Source organism: Ostrea edulis, chromosome 7, assembly GCF_947568905.1.
Source record: "Ostrea edulis chromosome 7, xbOstEdul1.1, whole genome shotgun sequence".
Classification (NCBI taxonomy): domain Eukaryota; kingdom Metazoa; phylum Mollusca; class Bivalvia; order Ostreida; family Ostreidae; genus Ostrea; species Ostrea edulis.
In genome coordinates, this window is record NC_079170.1 from 79160513 (window position 1) to 79181910 (window position 21398).

General features: G+C 35.1%; 5 protein-coding genes across 6 annotated transcripts; all 5 read right to left on the reverse strand.

The window, feature by feature from the left end:
- Nucleotides 1-2323: 2323 nt before the first annotated feature.
- LOC125655801 (caveolin-1-like) lies at nt 2324-4828 on the reverse strand. Its single transcript, XM_048886312.2, has 2 exons — nt 4670-4828; nt 2324-2879 (listed from the first exon to the last, which is right to left on the reverse strand). Exons 1-2 carry the CDS (start codon nt 4730-4732, stop codon nt 2544-2546), a joined length of 399 nt encoding a protein of 132 aa, XP_048742269.1. The 5' UTR covers nt 4733-4828; the 3' UTR covers nt 2324-2543.
- A 1094-nt stretch (nt 4829-5922) lies between these two features.
- Nucleotides 5923-6996, reverse strand: LOC125675579 (caveolin-1-like). The gene is made up of 2 exons (XM_048913321.2): nt 6853-6996; nt 5923-6347 (listed from the first exon to the last, which is right to left on the reverse strand). The coding sequence occupies exons 1-2, from the start codon at nt 6910-6912 to the stop codon at nt 6015-6017; spliced, it is 393 nt and encodes a 130-aa protein (XP_048769278.2). The 5' UTR covers nt 6913-6996; the 3' UTR covers nt 5923-6014.
- A 3304-nt stretch (nt 6997-10300) lies between these two features.
- Nucleotides 10301-11805, reverse strand: LOC125675283 (caveolin-3-like). Its single transcript, XM_048912807.2, has 2 exons — nt 11383-11805; nt 10301-10792 (listed from the first exon to the last, which is right to left on the reverse strand). Exons 1-2 carry the CDS (start codon nt 11449-11451, stop codon nt 10460-10462), a joined length of 402 nt encoding a protein of 133 aa, XP_048768764.2. The 5' UTR covers nt 11452-11805; the 3' UTR covers nt 10301-10459.
- Nucleotides 11806-13039: 1234 nt separating this feature from the next.
- On the reverse strand, nt 13040-14845 carry LOC125654854 (caveolin-1-like). The gene is made up of 3 exons (XM_048884959.2): nt 14703-14845; nt 14350-14443; nt 13040-13577 (listed from the first exon to the last, which is right to left on the reverse strand). The coding sequence occupies exons 2-3, from the start codon at nt 14413-14415 to the stop codon at nt 13245-13247; spliced, it is 399 nt and encodes a 132-aa protein (XP_048740916.1). The 5' UTR covers nt 14416-14443; nt 14703-14845; the 3' UTR covers nt 13040-13244.
- A 1304-nt stretch (nt 14846-16149) lies between these two features.
- Nucleotides 16150-21105, reverse strand: LOC125674593 (caveolin-1-like). 2 transcript variants are annotated; one of them, XM_048911791.2, is made up of 3 exons: nt 18023-21105; nt 17769-17873; nt 16150-16600 (listed from the first exon to the last, which is right to left on the reverse strand). In XM_048911791.2, the coding sequence occupies exons 2-3, from the start codon at nt 17823-17825 to the stop codon at nt 16268-16270; spliced, it is 390 nt and encodes a 129-aa protein (XP_048767748.1). In that variant the 5' UTR covers nt 17826-17873; nt 18023-21105; the 3' UTR covers nt 16150-16267. The 2 variants fall into 2 exon arrangements, with proteins under 2 accessions (XP_048767748.1, XP_056001404.1); XM_056145429.1 differs by lacking the exon at nt 18023-21105 and having other exon boundaries at nt 17769-18006.
- Between the last annotated feature and the right edge of the window lie 293 nt (nt 21106-21398).

The window sequence follows — 21398 nt, forward strand, 5'->3', positions numbered from 1 at the left end:
AGTATTTAAAGTACCTAAATTGCGAACTTATGTGTCTATAAAATCAACCTTTGGTCGAGAAAATTATGTAACATTGGATATGCCAAAATACTTTAGGTCAATTATGTCGCAGTTTAGATGTGGTATTTTACCTTTAAGAATAGAGACGGGAAGATATTATGGGGAACCTGCTGTTGAAAGAATATGCTCATTGTGTTCATTAAATTGTGTGGAAGACGAAATTCATTTTTTACTCTATTGTCCATTGTATTCTAAACTCAGAACAACTTTGTTTGAAAATACGGGATTTGATCAAATGTCAATGTCAGATGTAGAGGTTCTTCGAATGTTAATAACAAACTACCCAAGACAATTAGCAAAATACTTGTACTCCTCCTTTTCTCTTAGACAATCTATTATATTTGGAAAAATCAACAACTGAGCTATTTATACATTATATACTTATTATACATGTATACACATGTATGTATATATAATTATAGAAAATGTTATTATGCGCAATTATTTGCATTATATATTATTATATCAATGTTTAAAGTGGCATATAGGCCCGACGGGCCGGGTGTTTATTGATTTGTGTATTGTGATAAAATTGGATGTATGAATATATGTACACATGCCACTATAATAAATAAAATTACTTACTCAATTTATTTATCTTTTCTTTTAATTTTCACTTACTTATTTCTTATCAGTTATTTTATTCACTTATTTTTTATCTTACTATTTTAACATTCTAAGTAACGGTGTATGGATCATATGCTTCAATTGAACACTAAATCGTGTGTATAGACCTTGCTACAACCTTATTCTACACTATAACAGAAGCATGAATGCATTTAGATTCTTCTTCATTTTGTCCTTGGTCATACATACATGTAACTTTTATTTCATTTTTGTTTGTTAATAATTACATCAATGAAGTGTATTATTTTCTGGTCAAATATAAAAGTATTGCTATTCTGAGAGAGAGAAATATCATCTTATCAAAATATAGATCTGTTTTAGAAAATTGCTCGTTATTCTTACAGTCAAACGTATGATTTACTAAGTCGTGTAAATTTCTGTTTAAACTTGTACCCGTCCCACTTTAAATAGACGAAATGTGGGAACTCCGAGGCGTAGCTGATCAATAGATTTTGACAGATTTTTAATTCGTACTTTAAAACACGTACGATGTATATTTCCTTTTAAAATAAGAAGGTCGACGAACGATAGTCATTGCTAAAAATAGATTTAAAACATTTTTCTTCACTAATTACAAGAAATATTTTGGTTGTATCTGTGCAACCATTCAAGGGGGATTGTTTGAATTCATGCACGAGAAATTCTATCTTGACAGAGGCACAATTTGTAAACCCATTTAATCCGTAGTAAGCTAGTAACGAAGAGTTTACATTCGGTGCACATTTCTACATGATTTCACGAGGGGTTGAGATGAAATGAGTGCATTCTTATTCGTAATACACATGTTAAAGTTTTTATATTAAAGCATTTTCAGCATATTATTCATTCTTATAAATTATGAGTTTCGTACATACATCAAACGTTTTAAAAATCTAAAGCGTATACATAAGTAATAGTGTATGTAAAAATATGAGAAATAGCTAAATATTCTTGATTGCAGTTTAAATTCGCATATACAACAAACGTTATAGGAAATAATATAAGATTAAAACTACTTAACCGGGTTTTAAGTAAAAAAAAAATGAATTAAAAAAAAATAAACAAAGGAAAAAACCTGTGTTGAAGTGTAGAAAACGTGCACATCACCTATACTAGACTTCCTCAAGTCTCTATGTTGTTTTTATTACTTTATCATTTCGTCTAAATATCTGTTCTCTACCATACTTAAATGTAACCAAAATCTATGTAGAGATAGCCTGAATTAGATAAACTTTTTTGGTATATCTTAAATGTATTTTCTTAATTTGTTTAGAATTAAAAAGTATTAAAGAGAGCACTGATTATTAAACATAGAGACTTAGGCTTAGTTTACCATTCTAAAACTTGAAAGGTAGACATGAGAGGTCATGAGAAAAAAAAAATATTCTCGATATTCATAAGCAAAGGTACTTCAAAACTTATCACGTTCTCGTGTTTACGTACGTAGACACATAACCCGGATTTTGGAAACTGGCACATGACGTTTTTATAAAATTTTATCCAATGAACAGGTGCATTATAAAATACTTTTGACGCAGTATTCCTTATATCCATTGTACGTCAGCGGGAACAATTTGCAAACTGTAATGCAAAGAATGAATGAAAAATGAAATTGAAAAAAGCTGTCGTGCACATACATGTACATGTAACTGCAATGCTCATTGTGAGTAAAAATTTATTTCACCGGGTCATTCTTTAATACCATTACAAACCAAAAAGAACGAGCAGATAATCTTACATCAGTATAAATAGTTGCTATGAATAGATGATCTTACAATAGTATTTAAAGTAAGTATATTGTAATAGATCATATGAAAGACATTACAAAAACACTTAATGACGTTGTCACCGGGATGTAAAATGTACGGATAAACTGGTTATCCGGTTTTCTCAATCCGTATTCTGCTGAAACACAGCCCACATGTTTCACAGATCGGTCCCAGGTAGCAGCTGAGGTAGGTTCCTACGCACTTCTGAACGTAGATCGCGTAAATGCTGAAGCAGCGATATGCCGGCGTGGCGCACCAGATTTGCTCAAAACTGATGATTGCGAATTCGCAACCCCAGAACAGCGCTAGAAAGATCCCGCACATAGCCGTCAAGAATATGTAGCAGCAACTCTTTCCGCCCTCAAAACATTTGCTGCTGTAGGTCCATACACAGTCAGCGCTGCGAGTCCCGTCCGGCTCCCCTAAAACGTCCTCAAAGTTAGCCTGCAATACAAGACACCATGCTGTGAAATCTAGGTCTCATTGAGATTCACGTTTGCAAAATTCGTAACATCTCAAAAGGCTAATATTCGTTGTTTTCGCGGTATCAATATGTCAAAATATGACAGAGATGTGAATCGCAATAGAAAATTCGCCCCCTTCGTCTAAACCACCAACTATCGGAAACAACAAACAGGTGTTGTTGAGCACCATGGAAATGACTGATATGACTTGTGTAGTTGATGTTTCAGGTATTTCGTGTTGTCGTTAAAAAAATGAGTGCAAAATTAAATACTTTACTACCCAAGTGGGATGAAGGAGATAGCTGCAGCGTGCATACACACGTGACCTTGATTTGTACACAGATAGGATAGGTTTGGTCCCCACGTGATTGTGTTTTATCCTACATTTGCAGAATAATGAAGTAAAATTCATGAGATTTCGATTCATTGTAGTAACTGTTCAGGGGAAAGTCTGATTTCGTTAGCATACTCATTCAGCTTTAAAACAAATGTTGATATTCTGAATTATCTCGGGAGTTCGTGAAAGAATTCATCAATCTGTGGAAAACACGTGAAAAAATTACCCTATACGCGTGAAATGATGGAGTTTACACCAGGGGGACAGGATTTCAAATCTCAGACGAGGCTAAACAGCGACACTTTATCCTGATTTTCATAATCACGCTAACGAAGGCCAAGCAACTTATTGTGGTTTTTAGTATTTCCCTTTACAATACATCTTGATATTTCATGAACTGGTTCTTAGTTTTAATTGAAGTCAATGTACATGTGCAATAATACACTGCTGATTTTGAGACGTTTGTGGGTGTAAGGAACTCTGGGTAGAGACTGCCTTGTTAGCTAGCGCGTATATGTACATTTTGTACCTTAATAGTACATGTATAATCGATCGCAAACATCCGCGGAACAACATAATTCAATGATTCTTGTGTGGCAGAAAGACTTGACATTTGCTGAATTAGGATTTTTACTTATATTATTGTAATTGAAATTGATTTATTTGGAACTTTTTACTTTTTTTCTTCTTTTTTTCCTTCAAGAACCAAAAGCCTTATATATTGTGAGGAACGATAACTCTGGGTAAAGATTGTAATGAAGGATTCTGTGTCGGTTTGAGGTTCCTTCTTTTTCACTGTCTGATGGACTAGTTTTTGATAATTTTGAACTATTTTGAAAATGTTCTAGAATTCCTCAATGAATTCAATAATCTGTCGGAAAATCCACCATTCTCTACTCGTGTGGGATACGGAAATTCGTAAGATTCTTTCATGTTCGGCAAAACCTCGTCCTAGACTGCGTGTCACCCCCACAATAATCGTTTTACACTACTACAACTTGATTAATTATGACGTCATATATCTTTCTACTATCTACGTTATGATCATTACTAGTTTTTTTGTTTTTTTTTTCCCTTTAAATTTCGCTTTAAATTGTGCAAGTTTTCTTGGGACATATGATTTATTTTAGTTACATGTAGCGACGTAAGACGCAATACTAGTAAATATTGCCTCTATAGTATGGTTTTGTCGTGCCACCGCGTGTATACACGGCTATTCTATATACGATTCTCTTCTCTTTTTAACGACTCTACTATTTTTACAATAATATATCAGTACCACCGCCTTATGTTCTTGATTCGATGTCGTATATGTCTTGCACATGGACATTAATGAAAATAATGCTGAAAGAAAGTTCTTAATCGATAAAAAAATCGATTGGAGGGGGGGGGGTGTGAAAAAAAAAAGAAAAGAAAAGAAAATATATTGTTACCTGAACATGTTGATTTATGTTATTTGGATCCCTGTTGATGAGGTCTACCCTGTCGTCCGCCATGATGAAGTCGTCTGAGAGTATATGTGAGGTAAGGCCTCAAAAAAGGAGAGGCATCCTTTTATACTAGCAGTGCAGAAACACTTCCGAAGTTCAAATATTGACGATTGTTACCTAATAGTTTCTAATTGCACTGATAGAGGGTTTTATTTGTATTAAGACATACTGTCAACATCGACCTATATTCTTTTAGAAGTGTAAAGTAAACGTTGGCAAAATATTGTAAAGATGGTACATGGCGGAAGATTTCATGTTACGAACCGTTGACAGTTAAAAATGAGGTATTTCACTTTGCAAATCAATTATAAATTCACGAAATACACTACATCATTTTAATGATTTTCTATTAAGTTTTAAGATGTTCAATTTCGTCATCCTATTTCATCTAAATTTCAACAGAAATATCAAGGCCAATGAGAACGCATCTTTTATTTTGGGTTCCTGTGGATAAAAAACGACTTAAAATGCATTCCTTCTTCATATTTATTGCCGGTGCAAACATATATTAGGTAGTTTTACAATTAAACTATTATCTTTCCTCGATCGCTGGAGACCGGGTTTGCTAGATTTACATGTACAAGGTCCATGAAGTATAAAAATGGAGACGAATGGAAATTTGAGTTAGCGATTTTTGGTATTCCGGATTCCTCCCTTTTGTAAATATAGAATAGACGATGTCAAACTTCAATCAGACAATAATTTCGTGACGAGCCCCTGTGACCAGCTTTGCAAGAATAAAAATGGATTTCAAAAAGGTGAGGAGAAACGACATATATGCGTTTAGCAATGGTAAATCCTGTACAACTTAAGATAAACACATACTCCATTTATCTGTTAGTTATATTCCTAGTACTCTTTTGAAATTATGACAGATAACACGGTACTTTTACTTTTATGATATAACTTTGTGCTTCTTTAGTTTTAAAGTAACCGCTTAATAATAATGACATGTAGTATATCCTACCTTACCATCACCATAAAATATTAACTAGCTGTTAAAACGGATATGATGAAATATGCCATGTATAGTCCCTTCTAAAGAAGAGTCTGGTAAAATCTAAACATATATGTAACTCTCGTGTTGGCATCGAATGGCAAACGATAGAAACTATACCAGAATATTTATATACGTAGATAGTTCATAATTTTATTGATGTACCCCAACTGACAAATCTATTATAATATAAAGCTTATAAGTGTGCATGCATTTTTATTGGATTACTTATAATTCACATCAGTCCATCATCCGAATCCGTCGACACACCTGCCAATGTATTTTTTGGATTTATGTTTTGGATACGGTGATTCGAGTGAATGCTAATCCACACGTTTCACATATTGGCGCCAGGCAGCACGTGATGCAAGTGCCGAAGTACTTCTGCAGGCAACCCATGGTGATTGAGAACAATCGCAGGAAGGGGGTAATGCACCACACCATCGAGAAAGTGATCATAGCGAACTCACAGCCCCAATACAGCGCTATGAAGATACCGCACAGAGTGGTCAAGATGTTGTAGCAGCAGTTCTTGCCGCAAGTGAAACAGACGTGGCTGGCCTTCCATACACAGGCGATACTGTGGGCACCTGCTGGTTCTGCCAAGACGTCTTCAAAGCCTACCTGCCGATAGTCAACAAGAACATCATGTAACAAATTGTGTTTGGTATCATGATATATATAATACATACAAAATGGACTGATAATCATGATAAATCATAGTGGTTACACCTCAGGTACAAAATATCTGAGGCGGTAAACCTTAAAAAAAATGTAAGTAAAATTTTGATATAAAATAGTCCAAAGAGAAACATGCAACACAATTTACGAATTGTCCTGGGTTAAGTTAACTTTAGTTTTACCCTAAAAATGATGACGTTTTTATCATAATATCGTTTACTCGTAATTTACAATTCAGTTAGGCACTGAATCACTTCTTGTCAGTCTTGTACACAATTTATACAAGTTATAGTCTTGGCAATGCACTCTCTGCCTCTTTTTTAATACACGCCAACTTACAAGACAGAAAATGAAATATCCTTGTCGATAGTAAATTAATATATAAAGGTATTGATAATTTTACAAATTCATAATATTGGAATAAAATAAAACTGTAGATTGAGAATACCTTGACATGGCCATTGATGTCGTTTGGGTCTCTCTCATCAAGATCAAGCTCCTCCAGCATATTAGTTCTTTATAGGTAGTATACCCCAAAACAGTTACGTGCTCGTGTCAAGAACGATTAGTGAAAGTCCAAACAAAGTTATACTGGTTTTATTTAAGCATTGTTTTATTGAAATGGAACAGTGATATTCTAGATAACAGTCTATTGTTTCTGAATAACTACTCGGTGTAAATACTTTTCACGGGAGAGCATACCCTCCCCGTAGACAACAATGCATTATTCTAAAAATAATTTAATTCTTATTGTATTCTAGTCTCTGATTGGTCAAACTAGGCTATGCAATTTATTTTTGTATAATATGGTATAGTTTGATATGGAAAAACATCTGCTGACCACCGACATCCGGAACTACTTTTTCTTTCGATTTGTTTTACATGCTTTACACTGTTGTAGGCCTTCTATAAAATGAAAAGTCAACGTGTGCGATAAGATACTTCGGTTTAATACACAAATTGTTTTCTCGATTCAAGCAAGACGTATATAGAATATACTCACAGCACAGGGGCTCATCACGAATTGACCCTCTCTATTTTATAATATAGAATAGACGATGTCAAATTTTAATAAGACAAAACTTTCGTATCGAGCCCCTGTGCTCACAGATTTAAAAAAATCCAATAACGTTATATTATTTGTATGCTATTTGAATAATAAATAAAAACAGATAATACATGTATATTCGAATTATATGTAATGGTATATGAAGTATTTGTAAATTTTGCTCTCTTCTATTCTGACAGGGGAGGGGGGGGGGGGATTGCTTGATCCGCCTTTCAAGGCACGGAACAAAAAAAAAAAAAAAAAAAAAAACGTCACGTTTTATTAGATGACGTCGCCTCATGGATTGCGGTTAGACATTTGCTTTTCTTTTTTTTTAATTCCTGTGTCGGATTTCTCTCTCTCTCTCTCTCTCTCTCTCTCTCTCTCTCTCTCTCTCCTTCTCTTCTTACTTTCACACTCTGAACTTGTATAACATGCTTCTTTGACCAGAAAAAGTTATTCATTATCCTCATGTATCATATATTATAAACAGTTTTAAAAGAATAAATGAATTTTGATTTGAGAATAAAATTTGATTAGTACCGATGAAAAGATTAAGAATAAGATTTGATAATTAGTACTGATAAATTCATGTAGATTAAATGAAACCTTGTGCAATAGTTCGTGATCATTGATAAACGTCGACCAGTCAGCCAGAGGGCTAGCACGAACAGAAGACTTTCGCAATCGATTTATAATTGCGCATGTGTTAAAGAGCTTTGCGAGCAGTTTCTTCGTGCGTGTTATGTCATGTATTCAAAGGATGCGGACGTCCATTCATGCATTTTCACGTGATTTCTCTAGCAGTTCATGTGTGGAATTTCCGGTTTGACATGGATGGGTTAGATACGAGTGCAAGCGGTATTCAACTTCAGATTGATATGTTTAAAAACAACAAGACTGATTAGCTTTTTCGTTCTTTCTCTTTTTATACCCGGGATAAATTAAAACCGTGTATGAACCAAACCTTGCTAGATTAATTCTGTGGTGTATTGAACAGAAAACTTCAAATCAGTTGTTAATAATTTCATAATTCAATGGAAAATATTGATATTCAAGATAGTTCATAACAGTCTGTTTTAAATGTTTTTTTTCCTGTCTTTCTGGGTTTGTTTTATTCAGATGAATTCTTATAATGTTTGAAATTAATTTAAAACCCATCTCCATATTTCCTCGTCAATTTTGTGAGGTATTTAACAGAATATAATTTAGTGCTCAATTCTCCATTGAAGTGAGGCGCACCTTTTAAAGGGACTGATTCACGATTTTGCCCAACATTTTGTTTTTCACTTTTAATGATCAAAATCTACTGTCTAATGTGTTTTAACGCTTTCACATGAAAATCAAGGTTATACATCATCACAGAAGCTCATTTTAGAGAGTTTATTCTTTGTTTTGTAAACAAAGATTGCGGTATGCTATTGTTTACGAAATTTTCAAAAAAAAATGGATATCGATCTAAGTTTATTATATCTTTAACATTTCAAGCATTTTTGGGGTAAAATGTGTCATCTAAAAGTTAAAATTTGAGACTATCCAAAATTAAGATGCATTATATTACGAAATCAATATTTCACTTGTTTGTTTGTTTACATAAAAAAGACTCGAGTCCTTGTTTACATAACACAGATTTAAGGCTAAAATATTGCTTTCATTCTTGCATTCAGAAGGTCAAAATTTTGGCTGTCAACATTAAATGAGTTATATTTCTAATGTGTAGCATCAAAAATGAAAAATATTTTTATCAAAAATCGTGAACCAGTCCCTTTAAATGTCAAGTTGTACAGGCTACAAAGTGTTAAAAGATTAAATCTTCCTGACCTTCAATCTTTACCTACAGTCGTATCTATTAAGTGTGCATGATTTACCGTGAAGAAATTCTTATTTACACTGTTAGAGTTGGTCTATCCCTCCATGGAAAAAAGGCACACACATAACATTACATAACGAATTAGGAGACCAGGGTTTTTTCTCATTCCTCGGTAATCACTATATCATTAAGTTTACGGTCGCTTTTTTTTTGGCCTATTTAATGCATAAAATCATAGCATGCTTTCAAAAAGTCGGAGTCTGGATTCACATGGTTATCATGACAACGAGCCCGAGTACAATTATAAGATGAACGAAACCATTGTAACCGATGATTGTGTGATGTCGGGAGATGGTGTTAAAACAAAGGTTAACATTCCTTATAATATAAACAAACTAAATATTCATTCCTTATATATATTTTTGTAAACTATTTTGAACTTCATATCTTAAATCAAGTTGAAAGGTCGGTGCATCTATCGAGAAATACAATGCAATGAGGCTGCATGAGCTTATCATTGATAGCACATTAATTAGATATCACTTGTATAAAGACACAGTAAAACTTCAATACACAATGTCCGAGTTACATTGTGATTTCTCTTGTACAGGAAGTTTCTTTTCAACTAGCTATAGACCTATATTTATTTCATCTAAGAAAAAATGTAAAATCTAGCATCCATTATGGTGCTATTAAATTACACATACAGACAGGAACAGGCGTGTCCCAGCATTCTTCTCTGAGCCATTCGTATATTTTAAAAGAAGTCACCTATTAAACAAAGTGTTTTACTTAATGTACACGTATACACAAACTTGTATACTTGGAATATGTGAACTATAGAGCTACAATGGTGGGGCTACGTACGATTTAGATAGTCTAGAGCGGCAATTTTAAATACCAGCAATTATGCACCACACTTTCAATAGCTAAAATGCAAACTTTAACACATTGATTTACTCTATGCTAAATTTGAACCCCCCCCCCTCCATCCTAAAATAAAATGATATATAAAAAGCACTTTGAAACAAGGACAACACCACTTTACGGAACATTTTATTTAGAAAAATAAATATTAATTTCCTGAGAGAAACATCAGCTCTCTTACACAAAGATAATGCCAAAAATAGAGTATCACAGCTGTAGACAGAAAACTAGTCAGAAAGGTCGATTTTTTTATGCACTGGGGTTCATTTGTTATCCGTTCTTCACTGAAATGTTACTAAAGCACAGTCCAGCAGTCTCACAAATGGGCGCCAAACAACATGAAACGCACGTGCCGAAGAACTTCTGCATGCACCCCAGGTAAATACCAAATACCCGGATGCACGGGGTAGTGCACCAGATCTGCTCGAATGAGATACAGGCGAACTCGCATCCCCAGTACAATGCAATGAAGATTCCACAGATACCAGTCAGGATCGTGTAACAACAGGCTTTGCCACCCTTAAAACACATGGAACTGATCCTCCACACGCAGTCGGGACTGTGTGATCCATCCGGTTCCCCCAGCACATCTTCAAAAGCAGTCTGATGTAAAACAGAAATGCAGATAATGTATGCTGTTCATTGTGTTAAAATGCGGAAATGTCTTAGAATAGGAAAATGATGATCCCTATTTCATACCATGTCTAGTTTGTTTGTATGGAGAAACTATATCTAAACTCATTCTAGTGGGCTTTTTTTTTTTAAATTACGAAAAATACAGGTGATTAACGATGCTACGGACGTCCATGAAAACGTGAATTAACACTTTACGTTTTTGCTTCTTTTTATTTTTATTTATTTTGAAAATTATGCGTTCAAATCGGCGTTAAAGCCAAAATTCCAACGATTCCCTAGCACCATTTATAGATTATTTATAAAAACGTCTATCAAATATATTTAATTTTTGATGTTGATTTGCATATTTGTATTTCATTACTTCTAAATTTTCATGAGCTTATTTCAATTCATATTTTTCATTCACAGTCTCAGAATAACACTTCTGTCGAGAAAGCTTTCAACAATTTTTATCCTAAATGTAATACTAATACCGATAAACAATATACATATTTTTAACAAAAAGTACATTTTCACACAAATCAATGTTTTATTCTGTTACGATTGTTTTTGTGTACCTGACAGTGTCTGTTCAGATTGTTAGGGTCCCTGTTTGACAAATCAAGTTCCTTCTGAAGATCATCCATTTTCAAATCCAATAAAAAGTGCAACAAAAATTAGAAAGGACCACGTTGACACTTTGGAAAGTGCAGAGTTTCCGTCGCGAGTCTTACATTTATACCTCTCTGAGAAATTACCTTGGTGACGGCAGTTGTCGTTAATTAGAGAACGGTTGCGAGATTATTGAGAGATATGATTACAAGGGTCTCTTTTGTAAGATAGGAAAGTGTCCCGAGTTGTAACTTTAAGTATCCAATTATAAGATCAGTTTTCATTAACGAATGATCGTCAAACTTAACTCTCTTGACATTGGAAATAATTATCATAGCAAAGCACTGTCCTGCATGTGAACCGAAGTCGATACATCTACACAGAGACCTGTTGTGATGATTGAAGTCATAATACTTGATGTTAGATGGAAAGGACACACAAATATTTAATTTGATTAACAATCTTTTGACGGATCTGATAACGCAGGTTTGAATATATATCTACTGGTAATCATGATTTATGCTGACCATTTTTCTTAAGATGTTTTAATCTTTCCGAATTTAGAATTTGATGGATTTTGCAGTTCCCTCTGCAGATTGACCTGATTATTTCATGTAACTGTTATCTTGCAAAATATTTGAGCAACAGGATGTGATGGTTTTGATGATCTTGTCCTTTTCATCACTCGGTTAATACGTTTACTGACTTCTACATGTAGGGGGGACTCTGCAAAGTCATCAGCTACTACAGATTGTAAATGTAATTCGAAACGATATCAATGCATACATGTGAGTTCTTTTGAGTTGAAGGTGCATTTACTTACTCCTTTAGGGAATGAGGAAGATGATGAAAAAAGAATTAAACATGAACCGATATAACAATCTGATTTATAATAGAAACAGCCAAAGTCAATAGAAAATGTCTAAAACCATCCAATTTTGCAGTTAATTTTATTGTTGTGTTCCGATTACGGCAAAAAACAATGTTGTGATATAAGCGGTATTCAGGCTTGTTTTTCTCTTAACTCTCTGAATATTATCTCGGTTTACCTTTCAACAAAAGTATGTTTATTTAATTTCATATATAAGACTCGTATCACGAGAATAAATTTGAATTCCGACTACGAGAGTTCTTCAAAGGGAAACAACTACGTCTCGTCTCAAATAATACACTTTTTGAAAGATTCTCGCTTTGAAAAGATGGAATATAGCCGCCTTTTTCTTTTTCATCTTCTTCTTTTTCCATCTGAAACAAAAACAACTTTTCTACACGATGGCACATTCCCGCCGTCCTTTCATGTCTCGCGACACAGTATCACTGTCTGTTACAAACTTCTTCAGCGTTCCGTTAGTGACTAGACATCCAATGTGTGTACTCCAAACCACAGATAAACTTCACGTGATTGAGGAGACATACTCGGGAGGGAGCTTTCTCGCATTTAATGCATGAAATACGCTAATTTTACAGAGGTTAAGTTGACATGAAATGAAGTAATCATGCAATATCTCAAAATATTAAATTTCATTAATGAAATATTTAAAATACATGAAACACTTTGAACCGATCTTCGTAACCAAAGTGTAGTTCTGCCATTTCACTCCGCAAAAGGTAAGAAACAATTAGTGCTAATTTATAATATATTTAATTAGAGACATCACAATTAGACATAATACTTAGAAATATGAGAAACGCACAGACACAAGGGGAAATATATTAAATTATGACGACTTTAGTTGTAGTCGTAGTTCGTTGTTGCAGAAATGCACGTATCACAGCTTGGCATAAATTCTCACAGGAAAGTCTGAGTTCCTGATCGGCGATATCAAACTCATTGTTTCGTAATTAAAATTCTACTAAACAACAGACCGCATGTTTCACAGATTGGTGCGAGGAAACACGTGATACAAGTACCAAAGAACTTCTGGCAACATCCCATGTAGATACTGAAGATCCGGAGGCCGGGTGTGGTGCACCAGACTTGATCGAACGTGATCATGGCAAACTCGCAACCCCAGTAGAGGGCAATGAACAAGCCACAAAGTGTTGTCATCACTCTGTAGCAACAATTTTTGCCGCAGTTAAAACAGGAGTAGCTACATCGCCAGACACAGTCTATGCTGTGAGCGCCATCGGGTTCCGCCAACACGTCCTCGAACGCCACCTGAAGAAACAAAATGTCTATCTGAATACTGATGATAAAATAATAACGTTATTCGGGGCTGTGCGTTACTTTTCTGTTAGGAATACGCAGGTTCCTGTATAAATGAATTTGATTTTTCAGGATATCCAGGAAAATAGTATCATAATTGGATGGAAATCTAACCACTAGTGCAGAATTCATTGGGAAGATATCAACGGAAAATAACACTTCGCTACAATATCTGAAAAGGCAATACCGTTAAATGATTGCTCCGTACTATATTTTGTATCTTTGTGTGTATTTAGTCATCTTTTTTTTTCGTGGCAATTTATTTTTGTTGACTTGGGATGGATGATATACCGGTAATACTTATTGTTAAAACCTCTGCTAATGATTTTCGGAAAATTTAATTTTGTGTTGCATAGTGTTTCTTGTGTATACATTGCTAGGAATCTGAAAATGTTTTCGGGAGTTTCTACATGGTAATTCTATGCCAACATCGTCCATCGATGTTAATATGCAAAAAAACTAACATAATATTGTGGTTACCATATTGTGTTTTCGCGATTGGTTTTGAACTTGTGGCCTCTTTGTGATATTCGTTGTTTAAAAACATTATTCATATATTTAATAAAAAAATCTGTACGTGAAAAAAAGACATCTAGAAAGACCACCCTGTCTTCATACTATTTCAGATCAATTGTTCAGGGTCAATGCTAATTTCGTAACCTCGACTAGAAATGAAGACAGTTGTATTCACTATGGAAACAGCAATATGCGCACTGTTGCCTACCTTAACATGGTCATTGAGCCGGTTGGGATCCCTTTCGATCATATCCAGTTCCTTTTCCTGTGACATTGTGCTGCTTTGTCTTACTCACAAAAACCTAGCAAATCAATTCGATTATTGTTCAAACTCCTTTTCAAAAGAATATCAAAATTTCCTCAAATCAGTCTCAAGAACTTAACAAAACTAAAAAACTGATTTTAATAATTCTTTTTACCGACTTTAGCATTTATGTAGAAAAAAAAACCCCATATGATTAAAAAAGAAATCTGGGTTTCCAAGTGTTGAAATAATGAAAATGAGATTTTTTTTTCTTGATACATTAAAATTTTGTGCAATTTGAGAGTAAGCTATCTGACCTGTCGTGGATAGAAATCCGGGCTAAATGAGGGAGGACCCCGGTACAGGTCGTTTTATTTCCCCCTCTACAGTAACTGCCATTCATATACTCCGTTGTCAAAACATCTCTGATTGCCATTCAATTTTTGCAAATGAATAGCACATTTTACGAAATCTAACAGTATATAATTTGAGTAGAAACCAATGATGCAGTAGCCTCTTTATACGTTCCCCCTATTTTGAATTTTCGAAGGGCATTCATAGTACACATAAAGCCATGCTTTTGACATAACATGTTGAGTATTCAAAAATGTTTTGTTGAATTGCTTTTCTTATGCCCCGTACTCCGAGAGAACAAATACGAAAGTTTGAATTCAAATTGATATGAGATTACTTGAGATATCGAAATTGAAAAATTAAAAAAATTAAATATGTTCAGTGGTTTTCAACAGCACCCAAGCGTGCCCGTCAGAACATTAATAAGACTGTGCATTGTGAGGCTCTACAGAAAATACTCTTCCGATACATACTATATAGAATGGATCACGGAAATTCGAGAAAACAAAGAGAAAGTATTCAGCAAAGCACGATCTTCTCTGTATATCAGTAAAGCACCATTTGATCTGTATATCGAAGCACTATATCTCTTTCTGATGATATGTTAGAAATCGTAAATATACATGTATGTACAATATATATGCTAATTTCATGATCATTTTAAGTACCGTTGTGGACATGTTTCCTTCGATCCGTGCTAGAATAGGTTCTCAGTATCCCACCCCCGGGGATCCGGGTTAGAAGAGATCCTCAGTACCCTTTGCTTGTCGTAAGAGGCGACTAAAAGGGGCGGTCCCTCGGATGAGATCGCAACCCTTCCTGATCAAAGGCCATAAGCGCCGACCCTTAGGCCTGAATTTATCAGCCCTGCAGTGGTGACGTCTCCACATGGGTGAAAAATTCTCGAGAGGGACGTTAAACAATACACACTTAATCAATAAATCTGCCGTCTTCTGAATGTCTATTAACTGTCCATAGTTTCTAGTTATACATCAGGGACTCGTGGTGTGTACATAACCCACATAGCGCACTCGTTAACATATCGTAGATTAAGGGAGACTTATTGAACTCCATGTAGAAAGCAGGCATCTCATTTTGCCAAATAATAATAATAAATAAATGAAATAAAATACAACCATGTAAAAATACAACACATGTAGCATTCCCAAATGAAATGATACCAAGACAAGTAGTAATTCCCGCAATTCCTGCTGAAATGAGATCTCCAAAATTCATCCGCATTATTCATACTTTGTTTTAATTAGTACCTGTAATTAAGCAGCGACCATACAGTAGTATACATACACCTGAATAGGGATTAAACCTTTTTGGAAATTATTATTTCTTATCACTGCTCACTTGACGTGTAACTTTTAAAAAGCTTGCAAATAAAACAAATGAATACACAAGTTAATGAAAAACAAGATTTATTCACTAAGGAAAACTTGAATAATAATTAACGCGTTGCAGAAAATCACGAATCACTTAATTCCAAGAAATATCACAGATTGATGCACTGTACAAACACTCATTGTTTCGTAATGGAGATTCTACTGAACAACAGACCGCATGTTTCACAGATTGGTGCGAGGAAACACGTGATACAGGTACCAAAGAACTTCTGGCAACATCCCATGTAGATACTGAAGACCCGGAGGCCGGGTGTGGTGCACCAGACTTGATCGAACGTGATGAAGGCAAACTCGCAACCCCAGTAGAGGGCGATGAACATGCCGCAGAGCGTCGTCATTATCCGGTAGCAACAATTCTTGCCGCAGTTGAAACAGCAGTAGCTGCATGCCCAGGTGCAGTTTAAACTGTGAGCGCCATCGGTCTCTGCCAACACGTCCTCAAACGCCACCTGAAGAACAATAGGAAAATGAAACCACTGAGGAAAACATGCAATCTTTATTTCGACCGGTGAGAATTTGTGTTTTTTTAAATTATGTCTTTCAAAAGAGCAATAAATTTCGTAATGTGTGAATAAGTAAAGATCAATGTCAAATTCCTATAAAGAATACAAAATTAAAGTGTGGGGCAAATACGGACTCCTGTACAGACCAGAGTTTGGATCAGGTGCCTAAGAGGAGTAAGTGGAATTTATCGTGAATTCTTTTTAATGAAAGATGGGTCTGACTCCCAACATGGAAAGATAAACAGAATGTACTAAGTTTGGAGTCAACGTATTTTTCGCTTGTTACTGCTATTTAAATTGTATTTCACTCTGAAGAAAAATCAGTGCCCAAAGATGTTCCCTCTCAGGAGAATTATTTCGTTAATAGTGTCCAACGAATTGGTATTTCCTTTTGGAATGACCACATACAGTGCCTTCATTGTTAGAAATCTCGCTTTAAGACCAGTAGTACTCCGTGACTTTGAGTCGCGGCAGAAGTGAGACGTAAAACCACGTATTTTACATGTACAGCGTCATCCACTCAGCATTAGATGCAACTTGAAGTGGAAGCATCGACTAGATGTAAATCGTTGAGAATAAGTTTGTATCTGAGAAATATTTTGATACAAAAAATTGTAACGCCATTTCATCCTTGAAAACAATGTCGTTATTCCTTACATGTTCCATACCATACCAATTGTTGGACCGTTCTCTATACACTGATTTTTGATTACAGATTACTCCGTTTATCTCCTCTAGACATAGGGATCACGGCGGATGTGACCGGTCAACAGGGGATACTTGCTCATTTTAAGGCACCCGATCCCAGTTCTGGTGTGTCCAGGGGTCCGTGTTTGTCCTACTCTTGATTTTGTATTTTTTAATAGGAATAATGAAAATTATAACTGTTTGTTTTCTTCACATCTACAGTATCTGAGCGGAATAGATTGAAGGAGTAATAGTATTACCGATGTCTGATCTTGAAGTGGGAGCATCTCTCTATCATATGTGCATGCGAGAACTATTCACCAAAAAAATCTTATGACATTTTGACAGATTCCAATGCTGATGCCACCATCTGGTCAAGGGATCTAGATAAGGGATCTATACAAGGGACTTAGACAAGGGATCTCACCTTCACGTGACCATTGATGTTGTTAGGATCCCTATCTTCCATATCCAAACCCGCCATATTGATCTGCTGCAACAACAAAACCTTGGAACAGCTACCGTAAATTCCCTTTTAATGAAAATAAATGTTTCAAATTACTGATCCTTAAATTTTGAATCTTAAAATTAATTATTAGAATAAAATTTTGAATTAAGATATGCCGATACAATTTTTTTGTGGTAAAAAGGAAAATGCACGACACAAATTGCAGATCTGACCTGTTGCAGGCTGAAAACCAGAATAATGACTGTGGGTTCCCACACACTTCTTTTTTTATGTCTTGTTTCCAATGGTTACCGTTGTCAAAATATCTACGATTGCTATTGGATTCTATAAATTGAATAATACATTTTAACGAATATATCATTTGAATGTTTGGGAAAAGCCAATGATGTAGTAAGTTTTATTCCTAATCTTCATGCTATTCTGATTTTGTATTGTGTATTTAAAAGGTTCGGGTGTTCATGAATATTTACATTAAAAAATCGGGATTTTTTTTTTATAACTAAACTGGTCATGGATGTTGAATATCAACTAAGCGTATAGGATAAACCGTTTATAAAATTGCACACTACGAGACATTTTATTAGTGAGGAAAGCTCCAATGATCCAATGAGAACACACATGAGTCACGTGAATCACTCTTCATCAACTGAAAAATTATGGGATTAATAAAAGTGCTCTGGAAAAATATCGCCGTCAGTACGGTACTTTATAAATGAAAAACACAAATAAAATAAGTTGCTTTAAACGTACCAAAACATTTCAATTTTTTCTTACCCTCATCCGTTGTGTTGTTGTTGATTATTGCTTGCTTTGAAAAAAAATCGACATGGAAGCTAAATATGACGTAGAGGAATGCAGTTTACACTGCCTGCGTTATACTTTCCACGTTAAATGAATAGGTGGATTGAATGGCTAAAAGTCGTGCTGCAAGATGTTAAGGGTATATGCTCATCTCCACTGCCACACCGTAAAACATATTATGTATATATGCATGAATCTAGGTGTCATGTTAGAGATGCGTGAATTAAAGACAGACAATACTTATAACAAAGCACATATAATTACATTTCAAAAATCTTTTGCATAATTTATGCTAAACCTTGAATGAATTTTAAACTATTTCAATGTAACAAGAAACTTCTGCAGATTGACAAAGCCAGTTTTGATATTTTACACATTTTGTACCTGTACATATCCTGTTTGATCTGTAGGAGTCAGCCGGGTTCGATCGCCGATGGCCAGATACATGTAGCTCAAATGGTAGAGCATTTGACTAGAGATTCAGAGGCCCGGGTTCAAATTCCGGTCTGGTCCACTGCATTTTCTCTCTTCCTGTTACATTTGGTGCCACCAGCCCCTAGAACCCACAGGTGAAAATGCCTGCCAGGGGATAAAGATCTTGGATTGATGTCTTCAAGTGTGAAGCCATTTAAGAGGGTAGGGATGTAGCGGTCAGTCGGGTTCGACCGCCAGTGGCCAGATAGCTCAGTTGGTAGAGCACCTGACTAGAGATTCAGGGTTCCTGGGTTAGAATCCCGGTCTGGTCCGTTGCATTAATTCTCCTCTTCCTGTTACAGATCATTATAGGGAGATAGATCATAGGCTAAGCCTGCTGGCCAATCCCATCAATTTATTAAGTAAATATTGTTTAAATGAATTTAAACTTTAGTTTTGATAATTACCGCGTAATGACATATTCTATGAGTCTGTAATAAAAGAAAAGTTTGATTATCATATGGCATCTTTTCTTTTCAGGATAATTAATATACGCAAGGGTCAGAGGTACACGTTGATTGGTAATGAGATTTCAAAGACTGCATGGTATATGTAATTGATAGAGATCCAATATACATGTATGATGTAAACTGAATAATGAAGATAAAGTAATCATAATATCTGGCATATAAACATTCCTAGTAACTTTCTGACATTAAAAAAAAATCATAATTTCACTATTTTAAGCAATATTTCCCCCTTATTTTTGAAGCAACTTTTATTTATTTATTCAGTTATAATTTTTTTTTTCTACAATTATATTAAAAATTAAGCACTTGCCAACAAAAGTATGAGTGGGAGTATGAAAGTGTGTGAAAGTTGTTGGAAAAAATGACATCTGTTTTTCTGTCTTACATATAGAGGTCAATATTTGTGAAAAAAAAATAATAAATTATATACTGTATTAAAAAAAACCCCATTCATAGTAACAACAAAATCTATAACTACTATAGCAACGCTGGTTGTACTTGACTAACAGCAAAATAAAGTTAATTTAATTTGTGTACTTTACATGGGGTTTAAGAATGTTTGACGTGTTCTTATATCCCGGAAATGAACACGGAAATGAATTTTATCCAATCAAAAAGGTTTTAGATAGTGTTTGCAATCAATTTTAGAAAAACGAATCGGAACACTTAGTTATGTTTTTGTAATCTCTGAAATGAAGGTATATTCTTTAATTATATGGAGATTTAAATATACCTTAACTGAATTTTACAGTCACCAACTGTAGGTGAAGTGGGAAATCCTCTGATGAATAGAAAATAGAATTTTTGTAACGAAATATGTGGGTGGATCACGGAATTTAACTCGAATGGCAATATCCTGATTTGGCCGTGACTGGGTTCTGTGATTTTATTTCATTACACTCGATCGAAATACACAGAAAGAGCATTGTCCAGTAACTCTAAAGACCGTTACCATACAGTAGAATGTCCGACAAGCTATGTTTTACTAGTGTGTTCCCACACTCTACCTGTGGTCAAATTCCACTCGGTGCTTCTCGCACACAATCGTAAGTACTCGGCCATTTCCACTGCTTGTTGAAATAGCCGAGTAGTTACGATTGTTATTTGCCCCTTGCGGAAATGACCGAGTAGTTACGATTACCTCGCAAGCGTAGCTGAATCATCCGAGGATTGCCGATTGGTCAAAATCATAGAAGATCACTGTTTCGGAGCTCTAACCAGTGGCGAATCCTGGGCTGCTTTCAATATCATAACAGTTACGTAAGACTCAGTAGCGCCACGATCTTCAATAATGTGCTAAGGGATAACAAGCGTTAATTCTTACAATGTGTTCAATATACTTAGATATCTAGCCTAGCAGCTAGGCTAGCCGCCACGATCTTGAACGCAGCCCAGGATTTCCGAGAAAAGGGGGCACATATGAAAGTCAAGTATTAGCCAAAATACTCAGCCATTTTTGGTGCCGAATCTGGAGTTTTACTCAAATGTTTTTCTAAATTTGCAGCGGAAAGGGGGGCCCGCCCCTCTAAATCCACCACTGTTAGCAGTAATTCTAGAATGAATATACAATGTACATGAATAAAAACTGTCAGAATTTAAAATTTATGGCTTATAAACAAACGAGTAGCATCTACGGCAATAAAACTATGAAAATATCCCACAGAAATCGTGAATCTGTTTTACATGTTTTTGACAGAAATGTTACTGAAAAGAAGACCAAATGTTTCACAAATTGGCGCCATGCAACATGATACCCATGTTCCGTAAAACTTCTGTAGACATCCCATATAGATACTGAAGATTCGCAGACAAGGAGTTGCGCACCAGACTTGATCAAAGGTGA

Coding starts and splice junctions, on each gene's coding strand:
- LOC125654854 (XM_048884959.2), bottom strand. CDS start 14,415: ATGTCACAGGAAAAGGAACTGGATATGATCGAAAGGGATCCCAACCGG. Junction 13,578..14,349: donor GGCTCAATGACCATGTTAAG/GTAGGCAACAGT, acceptor TTGTTTCTTCAG/GTGGCGTTCGAGGACGTGTT.
- LOC125675283 (XM_048912807.2), bottom strand. CDS start 11,451: ATGGATGATCTTCAGAAGGAACTTGATTTGTCAAACAGGGACCCTAAC. Junction 10,793..11,382: donor ATCTGAACAGACACTGTCAG/GTACACAAAAAC, acceptor GTTTTACATCAG/ACTGCTTTTGAAGATGTGCT.
- LOC125675579 (XM_048913321.2), bottom strand. CDS start 6,912: ATGCTGGAGGAGCTTGATCTTGATGAGAGAGACCCAAACGACATCAAT. Junction 6,348..6,852: donor ACATCAATGGCCATGTCAAG/GTATTCTCAATC, acceptor GACTATCGGCAG/GTAGGCTTTGAAGACGTCTT.
- LOC125674593 (XM_048911791.2), bottom strand. CDS start 17,825: ATGGCGGGTTTGGATATGGAAGATAGGGATCCTAACAACATCAATGGT. Junction 16,601..17,768: donor ACATCAATGGTCACGTGAAG/GTGAGATCCCTT, acceptor ATTGTTCTTCAG/GTGGCGTTTGAGGACGTGTT.
- LOC125655801 (XM_048886312.2), bottom strand. CDS start 4,732: ATGGCGGACGACAGGGTAGACCTCATCAACAGGGATCCAAATAACATA. Junction 2,880..4,669: donor ACATAAATCAACATGTTCAG/GTAACAATATAT, acceptor CTTGTATTGCAG/GCTAACTTTGAGGACGTTTT.